The sequence below is a fragment of the Mesoplodon densirostris genome, chromosome 13 (genome assembly GCF_025265405.1).
Source record: "Mesoplodon densirostris isolate mMesDen1 chromosome 13, mMesDen1 primary haplotype, whole genome shotgun sequence".
Taxonomy (NCBI): domain Eukaryota; kingdom Metazoa; phylum Chordata; class Mammalia; order Artiodactyla; family Ziphiidae; genus Mesoplodon; species Mesoplodon densirostris.
The window spans coordinates 1154068-1168375 of NC_082673.1; the positions used below are offsets into that span (position 1 = coordinate 1154068).

General features: G+C 45.0%; 1 protein-coding gene across 4 annotated transcripts in view; it reads right to left on the minus strand.

Annotated features, from left to right (window-relative positions):
• The window catches only part of PRKDC (protein kinase, DNA-activated, catalytic subunit), a 164354-nt gene that overhangs the window by 98460 nt on the left and 51586 nt on the right, over positions 1-14308 (minus strand). For all 4 annotated transcript variants that reach the window (XM_060116122.1, XM_060116123.1, XM_060116121.1 and 1 more), the window contains exons 28-31: positions 8002-8096; positions 6524-6623; positions 5231-5364; positions 1161-1412 (exon numbers count right to left, since the gene is read on the minus strand). In XM_060116122.1, the coding sequence (XP_059972105.1) occupies positions 1161-1412; positions 5231-5364; positions 6524-6623; positions 8002-8096 (581 nt within the window). The remainder of the gene's footprint in view (positions 1-1160; positions 1413-5230; positions 5365-6523; positions 6624-8001; positions 8097-14308) is intronic.

Sequence of the window (14308 nt, forward strand, 5' to 3'; positions counted from 1 at the left end):
CTTCAGAGGGCAACGGAGAGACACGCCATGGCAGTGGCCTTTAAGCAGGAGGCTGTGACTGACGTTTTATGGGATCAATTTCAGATCAACTCCCGAACGGGGTTCTCCCGAAACTTGCAAGTGTAAGACACGCTCCGCCACAGGAAGGACGGACACGCTGTTCTCCGCTCCGCAATCCGAGCACGGCTCACCGTTCTGGGGTAAAGGCAGGGGACATGTGACAACCAAGCCAAGGGAATGAACAAAGGTGGAGGCTGATGAGGTCCTCTAGGGTGACGGCTTCCAGGTCTTTGTTCTCCTTAGATTTAGGAAGGCGATCAAACTGTCAACTGACAGGCCATTATGTATTTAAAGAACTGGGAGAAAATGTGTTCAGAACTGCATTCTCAAACACCAGGGACCCTGAACCCAACAGGCCAGGGGCCGTCTGACTCCTCTCAACCCCGTCACCTCTGACAGGACTGCGGAGAGAACAGCAGGCCCTCTGCTCAGACGCCGCCCCGGCTGGAACGGAGGCCCCCGCACAAACAGTCATGCAAAGAGCACAGCCAGTTCTGAGGGCAAGTCTGAGGCTCCGCCCATGGGATGGGGTGGTGGTGGGGGTTTTGGCCCAGGAGAACCGCCAGAAGACTCAGCCAGCTGCTCCGAGAACCCTGAAGCAGAGAGCACACCTGTCAGGCGACAGCCGGCTCCAGGTGCTGCTTCCCAGAGGACACCATTCCCAGAGTCAGCGCCTCCCCGCGTGGGCCACCAGGGTCCCCAGGGGGACAGAGCCTGCCCAGCACTCACATTCCACCCGCCTGATGTTCTCTGCAAACAACACCGTCACTACCGCACTACAACAGAGAAGTTCCAGGGACAGAAAGATGCAAGAAAACTAAAGACTCGCTACACAGAGACATGGCACAAGATCAGAGGGCCTCAGGAAAACCTCAGAAGGTTACTTCACACAAGGGTCACTGAGAACCTGTGAACAGGGCAAGAAAGCAGCACAGACTCCGGGCAGGGAGTCCCCCCACCCTCACTGTGAGCTCTGAGACGCAGGCAGACCTGAAGAAATGACACCCTGTGATCCTGTCCAACCAAAACCCCACCCATCTTGGCCCCAGCATGGTTCCAGGCAGAACCGGACGGTGCTGACCCAGGGAGGCTCTACCCACCCAGGAGCTGGGCGGCACCAAGGGTCCCTGCGCCCAGGAAGGTATTGTAGCACTCCAGCGCAGCCAGCAGCGCGTCCATCCACTGCAGCGTGGCACGCAGGCTGAACGGCCCGCGCAGCTGGAGGAGGGTGGGCTGGGCGAGGATGCCGGCTGGTGGATCGCAGGCTCCTCCCCCCTCAAATGCGTTTATGAGGAAGGAAATGCCTTCCTTCTGGATCAGGTCTCTCAGCCACAGGGAAGGGGATTTGTTGCCTTAAAAGAGAAATAAGATTAAAACACACATATAAATCACTTTCATGTAGTTAAAAATCACTTGATCTAATCACTGTACCTGATTAAAAACAGCATCTCCCAATCATAAAAAATAAAAATTAAAAGTCTGCTATGTTAAAAATGTAATCAGACCAGAACCAGACAGGCAATATCACAATATTTCAAATAGAGTTTTCCATAAATGTCCCACATAAACGACCTACCAGTGCACTGAAATTCCAAAATGATCCAGGATAGTCTTATTTTAACCGCAGCACTCACAACTTGCTCACTGTACTGTCAAGAAAGTATTTCCACCAAAAGCCATTCTCTTCAGTTTCTTTAAACATTATTAACATAGTCGGATACCATTTGAATACCTATAAACTTCATACTCTTTCTCTTGCCTTTTTTCTTAAAAGTCATTATTGCTTTTTTTAAGGAATAAACAGAGCAGTCAGACACTCCAGCCCCTCTGCCTGTGCCGCCGGCGGCCACGGGGACCAGGCCTCGTCAGCCTGCTTCCTCGTCCACAGTGAGACGCACACAGTATCTACCTCTGAGGCTGTCACCAAGGTGAAGTGAACTGAAGCAGTTAATATCTGAAAAAGTGCTTAGAATAGCATCTACCACATGGTAAGTGCCATGCTTATTAAATAAAAGAGTCAAATGATCTGCTTTTGAAAAGATATTTTTCTTTTAGGTATTAATCATTTTCTAAGTTAAAGAAAAAAAAACATTAAAGTGTATTTTGTATGCTCTGAAATCAGTGGCTGTGAAAAGGTCAAGTCATTCTGACTCTAATGAAGTTACAGAAGGATCCAAAACAGTAATATAATTCTGATGCAAAAGAAGAATTGGGGACTTCCTTGGTGGCCCAGTGGTTAAGAATCCACCTGCCGATGCAGGGGATGCGGGTTCGAGCCCTGGTCCGGGAAGATCCCATGTGCTGTGGAGCAACTAAGCCCGTGAGCCACAACTACTGCGCCTGCGTTCTGGAGCCCGTGAGCCACAACTACTGAAGCCCGTGCGCCTAGAGCCCGTGAGCCACAACTACTGAAGCCCGTGCGCCTAGAGCCCGTGCTGCGCAACAGGAGAAGCCACCGCAATGAGAAGCCCGCACACCACAACGAAGAGTAGCCCCAGCTCTCCACAACTAGAGAAAGCCCGCGTGCAGCAACAAAGACCCAATGTAGCCAAAAATAAATAAATAAATTTTTTTTTAAAAAGAAGAAATTTTTTTTTACTGTGTCAAAAATACCTCTCACAAGCTATATAAGTAAAAGACAGTACCATGTTTTCAGGGTTTGTTTTAGGAAGAAATATTAAACATTCCATTATTTTCACTAAGAAGAAATGAATAAAACTGTAACCACGAGTGAAGAACACTACTATATTTAAATTCTACATCGAGTGCTAGCTGAGAGCGGCAGAAGAGGACGTGCAGAAAGGAAGGACCTGGGGAGACAGGTCTAGAGGGAAGCAAGACAGGTCGAGGATTGGGGGGGAGGCCCTCCCCACCGTGAGGTGGCCTCTGTCTCTCTGCCTCTCCACCCAACCCGCCCCCACTCCCCGGTGTCGGCATCGGAAGGCCCTGACACGCAGTGGGGACAAACCTGCACCTGTCATTACGTCCCATGGAGCCGGGTGTCCACATACCTGGCCCGACCATGGACAGGGTACTACTGCAGGACACGGGACCTTAATGATCGCAGGGGCAAAGACAAAGAGGAGGGCGAACAACCCACTGGAAGACACAGAAGTGGTGAGTCATGGCGGTAGCAGGGCAAGGCTCCCCAGCACTCCGCATCCTGTGCTCATGAACAAAGGCCATCCCGAGAGGTGGAGCGCTACTATTTCACCGAAAGTCTACGAGGTCCCTGCAGCAGGCAGCTAGGAAGAAGAGCAGTGGAAACGTCTGCCGTCAGCCAGGCTGACGCCGCTGGAAATCGGGGGCCTGCAGCAAGCAGTCCTTCCTCAGAAGAGTCTGGGCCTCAGTTTCCTTTAAAAATAAGGAGAAGATGCCCCGCCCTCCATCCCATCCACTCTTCACGGACTTCATTGTGAGAATGACAACATGTAAAACAAACTTGTTAACTAAAAGCAGTAAGCATATATAAAATACTAATAATGTTTTAAAAACAATTCTCTAAATTAAAAAATACAAATATACATTTTTACCATATACATAAAATTATAGTATAGTAGATAATTACATACTATGTATTTATATAGTATATGTAACGCATAGTATAAATACAATCACCACATACAGATTGCAGAATATATAGTATTTAACATAACGTATTCCACAGTATACGTCATATTCGAGCATAACAAATGCAGCACGCTTCTAAGTCTCAGAATGACATGCAGTCATTTCCACCTCTTGCCCCTGAAGCAGCCCCACGGAGGCCCTCCACGCCCCTCGCTCAAGAGAACCAGCTCACGGTCCACTGTGCGCTGGCACCTCCTCACCCAGGTGCACACGCCACAGCATGTCCTGGCTCTGGACTAGTGCCCAGTGCACGTGAAGGGGAGCCAGGGCCTGAGTCTGTCCTGGGGCACAGCTTCCCCACACCTGAGCTACCGAACCCCACACCTGAGCTACCAATACATTTATTCCTGAGAAATTTAGAAATTATCTCAAGTCTCTTAAGTACCGTTTAATGGTTTAGTACAGTAACTACTGAAAAGCGTAGGTCCATCGCTTTCCTTTAATACCAAATGATCTGAGATCATTCAGACTTAGGAGTCTGGCAATTCCTTATTAATTACAGGCCAAAACGAACAACTGCATTACTTCATTAACTTTTTTTTAATATATATAATTGGTTTTTTTAAATTTATATTAGGCTGTGTTGAGTCTTTGCTGCTGCACATGGCTTGCTCTAGTTGTGGCGAGCGGGGGCTACTCTTCATTGCGGTGCGCGGGCTTCTCACTGTGGTGGCTTCTCTTGTTGAGGAGCACGGGCTCTAGGCACAAGGGCTTCAGTAGTTGCGGCACATGGGCTCAGCAGTTGTGACTCGCGGGCTCCAGAGTGCAGGCTCCGTAGTTGTGGCGCACGGGCTTAGCTGCTCCGCAGCATGTGGGATCTTCCTGGACCAGGGCTTGAACCCGTGTCCCCTGCACTGGCAGGCAGATTCTTAACCACTGCGCCACCAGGGAAGTCCCGCTTCATTAGCTATTAATAAGATTTCTAAACCTTAACTGAATATTGTGTTAACTACTATGGTCATCCAATCCTTCCTTCCTTCTTTCTTTTTTTTTTTTTTTTCTGCGATACTCGGCCCTCTCACTGTTGTGGCCTCTGCCACTGCAGAGCACAGGCTCCAGACGCGCAGGCTCAGCGGCCACGGCTCACGGGCCCAGCCGCTCCACGGCATGTGGGATCCTCCCGGACGGGGGCACGAACCCGCATCCCCTGCATCGGCAGGTGGACTCTCAACCACTGCGCCACCAGGGAAGCCCCTTCCTTCTTTCTTTGAAGTGGGACAGAAAAGCAAAGATGCTGTGGAATAAAAGGTACTAGGAAATTCTAAGTTCACCTCTTCTGTATCATCTAACATCAAAACAGCATTTTTTTCTTTCCTTCTATAAATCTTTGAGAAATGTACAGCCATAATTTATCACCTGTCTTACAAATTATCTATAATGATTATTTTTGGTACTTATTCTTTGTATTTATTAGAACGTACTTATTTTTTGTATTTATTAGAACACGTTACATTTATCTAAATAATGGAAATATGTTTTATATAAGTGTATCTCTAAACTACTGGCAAAAGTCATTTATAGGGCATAAAGACCATCATACCTGGCAACAAAGGAACCAACTTATAAAAGAGTTCTATGGATTTGTGTCGACATTCTGTCTGGGGCCTCCCACAATTGGCGAAAAGCCACTGGACCACGTCTGATAAACACAAGGGTGCCGTAGGTGGAAAGCCTCTGCATGGAGAATACACTGTATTTAATATTCACACTCCAACATTCAGCATTTAGCTGACCCCAGAGTCTAAAAACCATAAATTCAATTTTGCTACCCTGATACATGCAGAAACCATATTTAAAGGCATTCAATTTACTTTTAGTGTATTATCATTAGAATACAATCAAAATGTCACAGGTGAAATAGGTTCTAAATGCTGCTTACCTTTTATTTTTTTAATTGAGGGAAAAAGTAAAAAGCATTTCTTAAAAGATCAGCACCAAGTATTTTCATGTTTCCTTTTCAATGCACTTTAAAATGAAAGGGGGTTTAAGTTCTGAAGTAGTGCTTCTCAAACTGTGGTCCCTGGACCAGCTACATCAGTATTAGTTTGGCAGAAAGGCAAATTCTCAGCCCCACCCTAAACCTACTGAAGCCAATTCCAGAGCAAGGCCCAGCGACCTGAACTGTATGTAGCCAGACCTCCAGGTAATGCTACTGCTCAAGTGTGAGCATGAATGACCTGGAGAGATGTCATACTCAGCGGCAGAATCTGGAAGAATCAATTTTAAAACCACAGAGGGAGTATTAATGTAAAACCACAGAGGGAGTATCAATGTCCAGTCTACAGGCTATGCTTCTCCAGAGTGATGGGCGCCAGCAGACACCAGAGCCCCAGACCCCTGCACAGACCTGGGGGAAGAGGCATGGCACACCCACACCCCGTCTGAGAAGGAGACCTTGCCGGGATGGAAATGGGAGCAAAGACTGGAAACCACTGGGCAATAAGCCAGCCTTGGTTTTGAGTGGCTTCATTTCATAATCTGTAACCTCATTCTGTCAAAATCCTACTATTTCAATATTTTAGTTCTTACATTTCAAACCTACTCCATAACAAACAGCTCATGCATATTCCAAGCAAATAATTCCACACCAAATTCGTATTCAAAATTAGTGCAGACAAATGTCTCAGTTACAAAACTGATTTTCAAATTGTATCCACTATCCCAACCAAGATGACACCTTAAACAAAGCACTTTCAAACATAAAGCTTTTAAGTTACTTTGGAAAATTGACTCTTTGTACTTTCACAAATTCCTCCTAGATTCTCCTGTGTTAACTGAGAATTAGTTTTATGTTAGGGGGAAAGAAAAAGAAAAAGGAAGCAACATCACCTACCGGGGACAGCGTCGCTTTTTTGCTTTGTTTAAAGAAACGTGCTTCTTCTCGACGATGCGGCCCAGGTGATCGATAGCATCGCAGCATTGCTGAACTGTACCTGCTCTCAACACAAACAGAAATTGCTGAAGGAGATCTACAGCTGATCATCATTTACAAAGTAGTACTACAGTCTTATTGGCCTAGCTTTGTCATTAAAAAGGTGATTTTACAAAAGAGTATTTTTCATCCCTCAAAATACAACACTGCACATCCAAATACAAAACCCATGTTTAAGACCGCAGGAGAGCAAGGCACAGCCTTGTGTACAGGTCTGAGATGGAAGGGCTCTGCAGGTGTTACAAAACCCACAAAGCAGGCCAGAGCCCGTGCACCCCACTGAAGGCTATTATTTCAGGGGGTCAGTTCCTTGACCCGCACTTTTCTCATGTAGGTTAAACTATATTATAGTTAATAATACAGACACTGCAGGAAGAGAAGAGAAATAAAATAGTAAAACCATCTACAGGCGTCTAGGGTTATTCAGGAAAGGGGCCTCACACAGCCTATTTTGACCTCTGTTACCAAGGAAGTTTTCTTTCTACACTTTTTAACTATGGCAGTGATTTTTAAAAGAGTAAAATTTCATCTACGCCTTTTAACTATGGCAGTGATTTTAAAAGAGTAAAATTTCACTTGTTGAGAAAATTCACCTATATATGATGTCAAGATAAGGCCATTTTAAGCTAATGACAGCTGACGGCAGGACTGAATTTTAAGTGTTTTTGCTCATTAGTAGGGCTATCACCATGGAGGACAACAGAGCTTCAATCTGTCAAGAAATGAGAGACACCACCATCTGGCAAGTGAGAGGGGATCTCCACGGCACCCGCTGCGAGAGCCATATCAGGGTCCACGTGCCCCGGGCCAGACCCCATGCAGACTGAGCGGGCAGATCACCGAGAAGTCTCCAGCCCCAGAACTCCTGGACAGTCCTGACAGCTTCCGGATGGAATTTAACTGCAAAGACGATCATTTGTTACTCTCTTTGCCACTTCAGCCTATTTCTGACTTAGTATTTTAAAATGACGTCTTAATTACTGTCAAAATAGCCTTATTACAATCTTGTAAGGAAACCTACTTTCTACCTTCTAGCTGTCATTAGTGAATTCAGAGACAAGGGCCAGCCTTCTTTGGCTCGTGCCAGCCGTGCGCTTTCACTGGACCTTCACAGCAGGGCTGCCCCACCTGCCCTGGCCAGGATCCCTGACCAACCAGGGGTCAAGATGAGTGGACGCCAGGGGACACGGCGAGTCATAGAGGAGGCACTGAAGCCTCTTGTACCAAGCGGGTTTGCGGCAGCAGAGGGCCCCACCTCCCCTTTACTTATCACCCTAAACGGGGATGTGAGGAGAAGACAGCACCTTACGAGGGGGTGACCCAGGCCCCCGCATGGACAGGCTCGCTGCGCACACACAGAAAGCCCAAATGGGACCTACCCAAGGACCTCTCATCCGCATGTGCTAAGGCCAGGCTTTCCACGTATGTAACCAAGGCTTCAAACACAAACTGTTCTACCAGAGACTCTTCCTCCCTGCAAAATAAAGAATATTGAGCCTTACCTGAGAAGACAATAAAACAGAAACAATGAAGGGAAAAAGTTATGTTATTAAAGAATACATACCTTAATGAAATTTGTCTTTAAAAACGCCACAAATTTTTTAAAACATAAAACAACCTAAAACACTTCTGAAAGAAGAAAACCTGGTCAAAAACAGACCCAAGAGGCACAGGCTTTTTACTATTACAAGCACCCTCCTCCACCTGTGGACCTGCTCACAGCACATAACCTAAAACCTAAAGCCACTGTTCTGACCACACTCCACACACCTCATCAAAATTACATGTCGCAGAAAAGAAGACCTGGTACTACGTTCACATTTTTTTAAATGAAGGAATTTTTAAAGTTCTCTACCTATCCAAAAGTAAGTTAACATCAACAGTCATCTCTGGGCCTTTTACAAGCATATCCGCCACATGTGAACAACTACCTGGACCACCAATGTCTGTGGACCATCCACTGACGTCACACTCACGGGCAGGCCACAGGCACAGGCCAGCCTCTCCCTGGAAAATCTGTCCCTCAGCGACACAGGACAGTGAATGATTAAGCACACAACGCCAGGCAGGGGCACTAAGGCGCATGGGCGTTCTAGCCGTGTGACCAAGTGCAGGGTCACTGCTCCACCTCTGAGAGGTGATTTCCTGAAACAGGACCAGAGTGAGGAACCAGCAGGTGCCAGAGGGTGGGGAGGACTGAGAGGAAGACCGCATGCCACTGTTTGGTTTGGGAGGCGTATCACCCTAGTTTTTTAAATCTGAGTCCTAGAAGGGGACCCACAAGCTCCACGTGTCCTCCGCGACTCCCCACCACACACCCAGAGTGACAGTGACACTAAAGGGCACCGGGCCGTGGGCCACAAAGGCAGATGGAGCCCAGGAGTGGGAGCGAGGGGCCCAGGCTCACCCAGGAGAGGGATGTGCGGCCGGACCCCAGAGGTGGGGTTGGGGTCAGAGTCCCAGGCTGGCTACAGTGGCTTGTATCTTAGATGCAAACACCACTTGAAGTAGCGAGGAGGAAATGACATGACCAAATGATACTCCAAATCCACGATCCCCAGGGAAAGCTCTACAGAACAGTTCGTGAGCTTGCAGGATGGAAGCACCTGGACTTGTACTTGCATCACTCAACACACAAGCCCTCGAACACGGTTCCCTCGGGCATCATTTCTCAAAGCCACCCGGAATGTAGTCCAGCAAATCCCAGTGTCCGAGAAAGACGGCAACAGGGGAAAGGGAACAAGGCCCAACAGGACGGAGGGGGGAGCGCGCGGGCGCACAGTCGGGTCAGACAGGGTGGGCGAGTGGGGCGGAGAGGAGCTCTCCACCCCGACAGACCCAGAGGAGCCAGGCCCAATGACCCCCTGCGTGACGCTGCCCTCCAGCCCAGGTTCAGCCTGGACTGCCGACTGCGCTCACTGACCCCACGAGAGAATTCTGCTCTGACCTGCTCCTGACACCCAAGTCAGGCCACTGGGGTCTCAGAAGCAGAAACTAAAGGGCAGTCCACATTCTTGGACGGTACTTCTCCCCAGTGTCAGCTGTGGGTCCACTTCACACATTTCTAGAGAGCTCGGCTTCCCAGGACTAACGATGGACTCTGTCAACCTAATTCCTTGGACCAGGCTCCTGTCCTCTGAGAAGCTGAAGCCAGTCTCTGTTCGGCAGAGTTTCCCAGGATCCTTTACCTGACAGTGAAAACACTGATCCAACCTCACCTGGCCATGTCTATGCCTAACAGCTGCTTTCCAAAACCAAGAGCACACCGATTAGGGTACATACCAATATATAGAGAATGAAGCAAAAAAGCAAAGCAAGGGAACAAGTAACATCAAAGTCAGGAGAAGGATTAACTTAGGGCAGGGCAGATCTAAAATACTGATAACGCTCGATTTCTAAACCTAGGTGGTCAATATGCAGGAACATGTTACTGTTATTATTATACAAACTTTACACATTTTAGGGTTTTCAAATTGAGGCATAACCGACATACGTTGCATCAGCTCCAGGTGCACAACACAGCAGCTCGCTATTTGTACATGTTACAAAACCATCACTGCAAGCCTAGTCAACATCGGTCACCACACCTACTTACAAAATGCTGTGCCTTGTGATAAGAACTTTTAATAGCTTCTCTCTCAGCAACTTCCATATATAGGATACAGTGTTATTAACTGTAGTCATCATGCTGTGCATTACACCACCAGGACTCACTTCTTTTATAACTTAAACTTTGTAGCTTTTGATCCCCTTCACCCATTTCTCTGAGCCCCCAGCCCCTAGCTTTGGCAACCACCAATCTGTTCTCTGCATCGATGACCTTGTTTGTTTGTTTGCTGTTGTTGTTTACAATTTAATATATAAGTGAGATCATACAGTATTTGTCTTATTCTGTCTGACTTGTTTTACTTAGCATAATGCCCTCTAGGTCCATCCATGTTGTCACAAATGGCAAGATTTCCTCCTTTTTTATGGCTGAGTAATATTCCATTGTGTGTGTGTGTGTGTGTGTGTGTGTGTATCAGATCTTCTATACCCATTCATCTCGCAATAGGCACTAAGGTTGCTTCCATGTCTTGGCTATTACAAATAATGCTGCAATGAACATGGGGGTGCATAAATCTTCTCAAATTAGTGTTTTCATTTTCTTCGGATAAATACCCAGGAGTGGAATTGCTGGATCATATGGTAGTTCTATTTTTAATTTTTTGAGGAACCTCCACACTATTTTCCACAGTGGCTGCATGAATTTACATTCCCATCAACAGTGCACGAGGGTTCCCTTTTCTCCACACCCTCACTAGCATTTGGTATTTGTAGACTTTTTGATGATGGCCCTTCTGACCAGTGTGAGGTGATACCTCATTGTGGTTTTGATCTGCATTTCCCTGATGATTAGTGATGTTAAGCATCTTTTCACGTACCTGTTGGCCATTTCTATGTCTTTTTTAGGAAAATGTCTTGTCAAGATATTCTGCTCATTTTTTTAATCAGATTTTTTGCCATTGAGCTCTCTATATATTTTGGATATTAACCCTTTATTAGATATATGATTTGCAACTATATTCTCCCATTCAGTAGGTTGCCTTTTCATTTTGTTGACCGTTTGCTGTGCAGAAGTTTTTAGTTGGATGTAATCCCACTTGTTTATTTTTGCTTTTGGTGTCAGATTCAAAAAATCATCCCTAAGACCTGTGTCAGGAAGCTTACCAGACCTATGTCAGGGAGCTTACCACCTATGTTTTCTTCTAGGAGTTTTATGGTTTCAGGTCTTACATTCAAATCTTTACTCCATTTTGAGTTATAGTTTTTGTGAATGGTTTAAGACAGGGGTCCAGTTCTCCCAACACCATTTATTGAAGAGGCTGTCTTTCTCCACTGTGTATTCCTGGCTCCTCTGTCATGAAATTAATTGACCATATGTGTGTGGGTTTATTTCTGGGCATTCTGTTCTGTTCCAATGATCTATGTGACTGTATTTCTGCCAACACCATGTTGTTTTGATTACTATAACTTTGTATAGTAGTTGGAAATCAGGAAGTGTGATGCTTCCAGCCTTGTTCTTTTTCAGGACTGCTTTGACTTTTCAGGGTCTTTGTGGTTCCACACAAATTTTAGGACTGTTTGCCCTATTTCTGTGAAAAAAGCCATTGGAATTTTGATAGGGATTGCACTGAATCTGAAGATTGTTTTGGGTAGTATGGAAATTTTAACAATATTAATTCTTCCAATCCATGAGCACAGAGTATCTTTCTGTTAATTTGTGTCTTATTCAATCTCTGTCATCAATGTCTTACAGTTGTCAGTGTACAGGTCTTTCACCCCCTTGGTTAAATTTATCCCTAGGTATTTTATTCCTCTTGATACAGCTGTAAATGAGATTGTTTTCTTTTTTTTCTTTTTTTTTTTTTTGGCTGTGTTGGGTCTTCTTTGTTGCTGCGCGTGGGCTTTCTCTATTTGCGGTAAGCAGGACTATTCTCCGTTGTGGTGTGCAGGCTTCTCGTTGCAGTGGCTTCTCTTGTTGCAGAGCACAGGCTGTAGGCGTGCAGGCTTCAGTAGTTGCAGCACGCAGGCCCTAGAGCACACAGGCTTCAGTAGTTGTGGCTCACGGGCTCTAGAGCACAGGCACAGTAGTTGTGGTGCACAGGCTTAGTTGCACCACAGCACGTGGGATCTTCCCAGACCAGGGCTTGAACCTGTGTCCCCTGCATTGGTAGGCGGATTCTTAACCACTGTGCCACTGGGGAAGTCCTGAGACTGTTTTCTTAATTTCACTTTCTGATTGTTCATTATGAGTACATGGACAGGCAACAGACTTTTGTATACTGATTTTGTATCCTGCAATTTTACTGAGTTTATCAGTTCTAACAGTTTTATTGGTGGAGTCTTTAGGGTTTTCTATCTGTAATATCATGTCATCTGCAAATAGTGACAGTTTTACATGTTTTTAAACATTCTTCTATACACACAGGTTTCACAATTTAAAAAACGAAAAGGAAAAATGTATCAAAATACCAAGGGCATTTTTCACAGAACTAGAATAATTTAAAATTTTGTATGGAAATACAAAAGACGCCAAATAAGCCAAAACAATCTTGAGAAAGAATAACAGAGCTGGAGGAATCACGCTCCCTGACTTTAAACTATACTGTACGGTAATCAAAACAGCATGGTATTAGCACAAAACAGATATATAGATCAATGGAACAGAGTAGAGAGCCCAGAAATAAGACCACGCACTTATGGTCAATTAATCTATGACAAAGGAGGCAAGAATATACAATGCAGAAAAGACAGTCTCTTCAGTAACTGGTGCTGGGAAAACCGGACAGCTACATGTAGAAGAATGAAATTAGAACATTCATTCTCTAACGGCATACAAAAAAATAAACTCAAAATGTATTAAACACCTAAACGTACGACTGGAAACCTTAAAACTCCTAGAAGAAAACATAGGAAGAACACTCTCTGACATAAATTGTAGCAATATTTTCTGTCTCCTAAAGCAAAGAAAACAAAAGCAAAAAGAAACAAAGGAGGCCTAATTAAACCTAAAAACTTCTGCACAGCAAAGGAAACCATCAACAAAACAAAATGACAACCTACTGGATGGGAGAAAATATCTGCAAATGATAAGATGAATATAGGGCTAATATCCAAAATATACAAACAGCTCAAACAGCTCAGTATCAAAAAAACAAAGACCTGAATAGACATTTTTGCAAAGAAGACACACAGATGGCCAACAGGCACATGAAAAGATGCTCAACATCGTTAATCATCAGGGAAGTACAATCAAAACCACAAGGACATGTCACCTCACACGTGGCAGATGACCATCACCAAAAAGACTGCAAATAACAAGTATTGGCAAGGATGTGGAGAAAAGTGCACCTCATGCTCTGTGCGTGGGAATGTAAGTTAGTGCAGCCACTGTGGAGAACAGTGTGGAGATTCCTCAAAAAACTAAAAATAGAGCTACCATACAACCCAGCAACTCCATTCCTGGGAATTTATCCAGAAAACCCAAAAACACTTATTTGAAAAACTACATGCACCCCACTGTTCATAGCAGCACTATTCACAATTGCCAAGACATGGAAACAACCTAAGTGTCCATCAACAGATGAATGGATAAAGAAGATGTGTTAAGGGACTTCCCTGGCAGTCCAGTGGTTAGGACTCCATGCTTCCACTGCAGGGGGCACAGGTTAGATCCCTGGTCAGGCCAGATAAATAAATAAATAAATAAATAAAAGATGTGGTAAATATATACAATGAATGTTACTCAGCCATAAAAAAGAATGAAATAATTCCATTTGCAGCTACATGGATGGACCTACAGAGTATTATGCTTAGTGAAATACACCAGACTAATACTGTATGATACCACTTGTATGAGAACTCTAAAAAATAAAACGTATGTATATAACAAAGCAGAACCAGACTCACAGATATAAAGAACAAATTAGTGGTTACCAGAGGGAAGGAGGAGGGGCAAAATAGGGGTAGGGGACTTAGAGACACAAACTACTATGCATAAAACAGATAAGCAACAAGGATATAATGTACAGCACAGGAAAACAGCTAATATTTTATAATAACTATAAATGGAACATAACCTTTAAAAATTGTGAATCACTACACTGTACACCTGAAACATACATTTTACATCAACTATACCTC